This window comes from Crocodylus porosus, unplaced genomic scaffold, assembly GCF_001723895.1.
Source record: "Crocodylus porosus isolate Cpor-Errol unplaced genomic scaffold, CroPor_comp1, whole genome shotgun sequence".
Lineage (NCBI taxonomy): Eukaryota > Metazoa > Chordata > Crocodylia > Crocodylidae > Crocodylus > Crocodylus porosus.
Window position 1 is genome coordinate 12,372,497 of NW_017728949.1, and position 4,397 is coordinate 12,376,893.

Genomic DNA, 4,397 nt, shown 5'->3' on the forward strand with positions numbered 1-4,397 from the left:
ACTTCCTGCCCTTTGGGCAGGGGGCTGGACTCGATGATCTCCCAAGGTCCCTTCCAGCCCTGATGTCTATGAAATCTTAACATCGCAAGGCAAGGGTCAGGCCCAGGAATCATCAGCAACTCGGCGTGGCTGGGTATTAGGATGAGGTGTAGGGAAGGGCAGACCCTTGCAGAAGACCATCACCCCAAGAGTCCCAACTCCAGATAAGCTTAAGTAGTCGGCCCCTCCACTGAAGTTTTTCGAGCAAAGTTGTGGCAGGCGAGATAGGGGCGGGGACTTCTCCTAAGACCTATCCAAAATAGACCATTCTAGGGATGAGGCGACAGGCAACCCCATACGCCAGAGGCCAAGCAGCGCTACTTCAGGGCGCTAGGGTCTGGAACCAGCTTCCAAGAGAAGTGGTGCAGGCTTCTACCCTGGGGGTGTTTAAAAGGAGGTTAGATGCTCATCTTGCTGGAGTCGTTTGACCCCAGTATTCTTTCCTGCCATGGCAGGGGGTCGGACTAGATGATCTGCTCAGGTCCCTTCTGACCCTAGAAACTATGAAACTAATGTTCGAGGCCCGTCGGTTGCACTGAGACTTAGCTCTTTCCACATCATTAAGCAGCAAATATAAAGCAAACTTCACATGTGCAAGCTAATCTGAAAATGAACAATCGCTTCATGTGTACAGGTGCATCAGTGCAAGTGATTAGCAACAAGTGATTAGCAAAAAAGAACTCAAGAACTGATCCTGAAACAGGATCCCCTTGAACAGGACTTATTGCAGAACACGGCCCAAGGATCTAAGGGATTTTCAGACTCTTGAATGTAGAATCCAGCAGTGCCAATTCTCGTGGAAACTCCCAATTTCTGAGTCAAATTAACTCTGACTTGTGATCTCTGGGTGGAGAGATCAAATCTCAAGATTTTTTCTTCTGGCACATGTAGAGCAGTGTTGTGCCAGTAATTCTGTGGAAGGGAAGGGGCAAGGGGAGCCCCCCGATTGAGACCGCCATAGTCAGGGAGGAAGTGAAGCAGGGGCTGGGATGAATGGGGCCCCAGGGCCAGGGTAGGTCATGTGAAAGAGCTGCAGGCAGCTCATCCAGGGGAAGAGTGGGGGATATACATGTCCCCTGGATTTGTGCACGGGGCAGAGGTGGGCTGCAGGCTACGGCACTGTGCCTTGCTGCCTTTGCCCGAGAGCCATGTGTTGGTTGCGTCACGCATCCCCTCTGTCTACCTGGCAGCACTGCACAGCTCCCAGACCAAAGGCAGCAGAGTGTAGAGCCCCAGCCCGCAGCTAGCCTCTGCCCCATGTACAAATCCAGGGGGCATGTGCCCCCCATCCCTCTCCCATGGGTGCAGGCAGTGGCAGGGAGAGCCCCCACCCCCACACGCACCTGGACAAGTTGCCCATGGCTCTGTCACTCAGCTGGTCTTCATGTGCCTGAGTGTCTGTCCACCTGCCTTTCTGTCTTTGTCTGTCTGTCTGTCTGTCTGACCCTCACTCCCAAGCCACAGCCCCACCAGCCCTGCCGCTGCCCCTCACTCCTGGCCCACAGTACCCTCCTAGGGTTTACATGGACCCCCCCACTCCTGAGGCTCTAATCCCCCCACACATACACCCACAGGCCCCTACACCTTCACAAATAATACCCCCCCACACTCACACTTCAAAAATAGCATCTTATGATTTACATTCCAAATCTCCCAATTTTTAATAGTCTGTCTCATGTTTTTTGACACAGTGGGGTTGGCAATACTGAGTGACAATGCATGAAACATTAATATCTGTAATTGACTATTACATTATTTGGGAATATTGCATACTCGTGTAAACTTAGCAAACAGTAGATTTTGGGAAATGATATACTAAAAAGCTACTAAAGACATTTTGCCTTTTTATAGCAAGGATCTAGGTTAGAAACCTACAGCCTGTGGCATAGATCTGGCCTGTGATGGCACATAACCAACAAGTGCTGGTTACCATTGCCAGTTGAATTTGCACCACCCCACAACCGGTGAGGATGGGAATTGGCAACACAGGGTAGAGGTGGTAGTAGCAGCCAGCAACCCAGATGCTGCAGGGATGGGTGGCGACACACTACAGCGAAGGAGATTAGAGGTGCACAGCAGCAGCCAGGTCACAAGAAGCAGCATGCTGCTATAAAAAGCTACCAAAACCCCTGATCCAGGCTGACTCACAGAATAAAAAACCCAGAGTCTGTCCTCTTCATCTTTCAGTATGAATAACCTTTTAGAATATTAAAAAAGAGACTATTGTTCAAGGCTTTTAAGAGCATGTGAAATTGATGCGAGTTTGAATACAATGCTTATTATTAGAGGATTGAATATGTTCTCTTACCTGTGCCCAGCAGCTGTTGTAGTTTGCTGCACAACTGAATCATGTTGTCTAACTGCCTGTTTATTTGTATATCTTGTACCCAGGCTGGCATGTGACACACTGGACATTCTGTGCCAACACAGTCACCAACACAGGCACTGAAATTCAAGCATATAAGAACAAGTTATTCAACAAGTGAATTGGTATATTCAGGATATGTGCATATAGACTAGTTACTGCAAAGCAAAATTCTGGAAAAGATTTAACACGTGTTAGCTGCTCCAAAGTAACTGCCTGTATGAACACACATACTCTTACCCTGCAGTAAATAAAAGCTAATCCATGGGAGCTTAGCTCTCAAGGAGAGAGAAAGTGGAAAGTCACTGGATATTCCTTACAATCAGCTGAAACATAGCTGAACAAGGTCCTTTTTGACACCAAAAAGCAAACACTGTATAGCATAAGAAGAATTATTTTAAATTCACTTACCAATGCACAAAAGGAAGCCAGATAACATTGTATGGCAAGCCACAAGTCAGAATTAAGCCAACCAAGTCCAATCATCACACCAGGAAGCCACTTATTATGTGTTTTTTTGTATCTTACTCAATTACAGGTTGATCAAATTTACAAAATATGTCAAAGCTCCACTTCTCCCAGTTGTTTCTGTTAACTTGTTATATTTGAGTGCTTAAAACTCTAGGTTTTTCTGTACCTCATCTAAACATAATAATACTGTTTTTCAACAGCATTCCAACTCTACAAAGGGAATGAAAATCCAATCTATACTAAGCTATCACTTTCCCCTGTCTTGTTAAAATTGGCATGATACTGTTAAGTTACACCTGTCTGAACATTCTTCAGTAAGAAGTCCCATGGGAATCTGTAGGTATTAGAATTATTCTATCACTTTACCCTGAGAGCATTTATCTCTGAAACAGCTCAAGGAGAAACAGATTTGCCCAGTAAAGGTCATCTAAAAACTTAAACTCAACTTCCAAATGTTCCTCTTCCTTTTCCAACCCATATACCAAACTACAAAATCTTTTTTCTTTTTTTCATTTAATTACTGTAATGAGAAGCCATCAAGTGAGATTCTCAAGTTAAGTGTTCTCAAGTGTTCTTATGTTACACACACAGCTTTTAGAATACCACCAATTCTATTAAAATATAAACCCCTATCTTTTCAGTTACCTGAAGTGAATGGAATTCATTTGCCACTTCAGACTGTCTCTCTATTTGGTACCTTATCACATCACAATACATAAAACAATACCCAGAACTCTAATAAAAAAATATCAATTCACACTAAGCAAACCACACTGTTTACCTAAACATCAGGTTGTAAATCGCATCTAGGCAGCAATACCTCGATATTGTAATCATGGTGGATTTAATTTAAATCAAATCAATTTAAATCAAGATTTAAATTGCTGGTCAGGAAGCCTCAATTTAATCATGGTTTTCTAAAAAAAGTGTATTCTTGTTGTTTGATATCCTCTATTCATTTAACTGGTTGAAAATCTGCACTTTTAGAGATTGATAAGGACTTGGCTAAGAAACCTGCAGAGAGACAAGAGGGCTGATGGGTAGGTAATCAGGTCTGTTCTCTCTCATCTCCATATACTGCTGTTAACAAGGATGTTATCTCTGGAAACACAGTCCAAGTTTGAGAACTGAAGTGAAGCATCACAGAGATGCTTAATGGGATCTTCTAAACCAGGGGTCAGCAATGTCTTTGGCTGGAATGACAAAAACACCCCAACCTCAACTCATGCCCCTTGACTTGGCATTCCAAGGGCAGACAGGGGGTGGGGTGGAGAGCTGTGAGGGGTCCAATCCTCCTAGCTGGCAGCAGGTGCATGGACACATACAGATGGACAGTGGGGTAGGGGCTTAGGGTTGCACTGTTCCAGCTCTTTCCACACCATGCACCCCAAGGTGCATGTGCAGCTGCCACTGACCATGGAGCCTGGGCTCACGACAGGCAGCAGAGAAGCTGCAAATAGCTGCACTAGGTGCGGGTGCAGGGGAGGGAACAGGCCCAGACCCCAAGCAAGAGGAGGGAAGG

At 45.3% G+C, this 4,397-nt stretch overlaps 1 protein-coding gene across 1 annotated transcript in view; it reads right to left on the minus strand.

Annotated features, from left to right (window-relative positions):
• The window catches only part of BARD1 (BRCA1 associated RING domain 1), a 78,456-nt gene that overhangs the window by 71,472 nt on the left and 2,587 nt on the right, over positions 1-4,397 (minus strand). Inside the window, exon 3 of the mRNA XM_019554350.1 lies at positions 2,348-2,484. Within this exon, the coding sequence (XP_019409895.1) occupies positions 2,348-2,484 (137 nt within the window). The remainder of the gene's footprint in view (positions 1-2,347; positions 2,485-4,397) is intronic.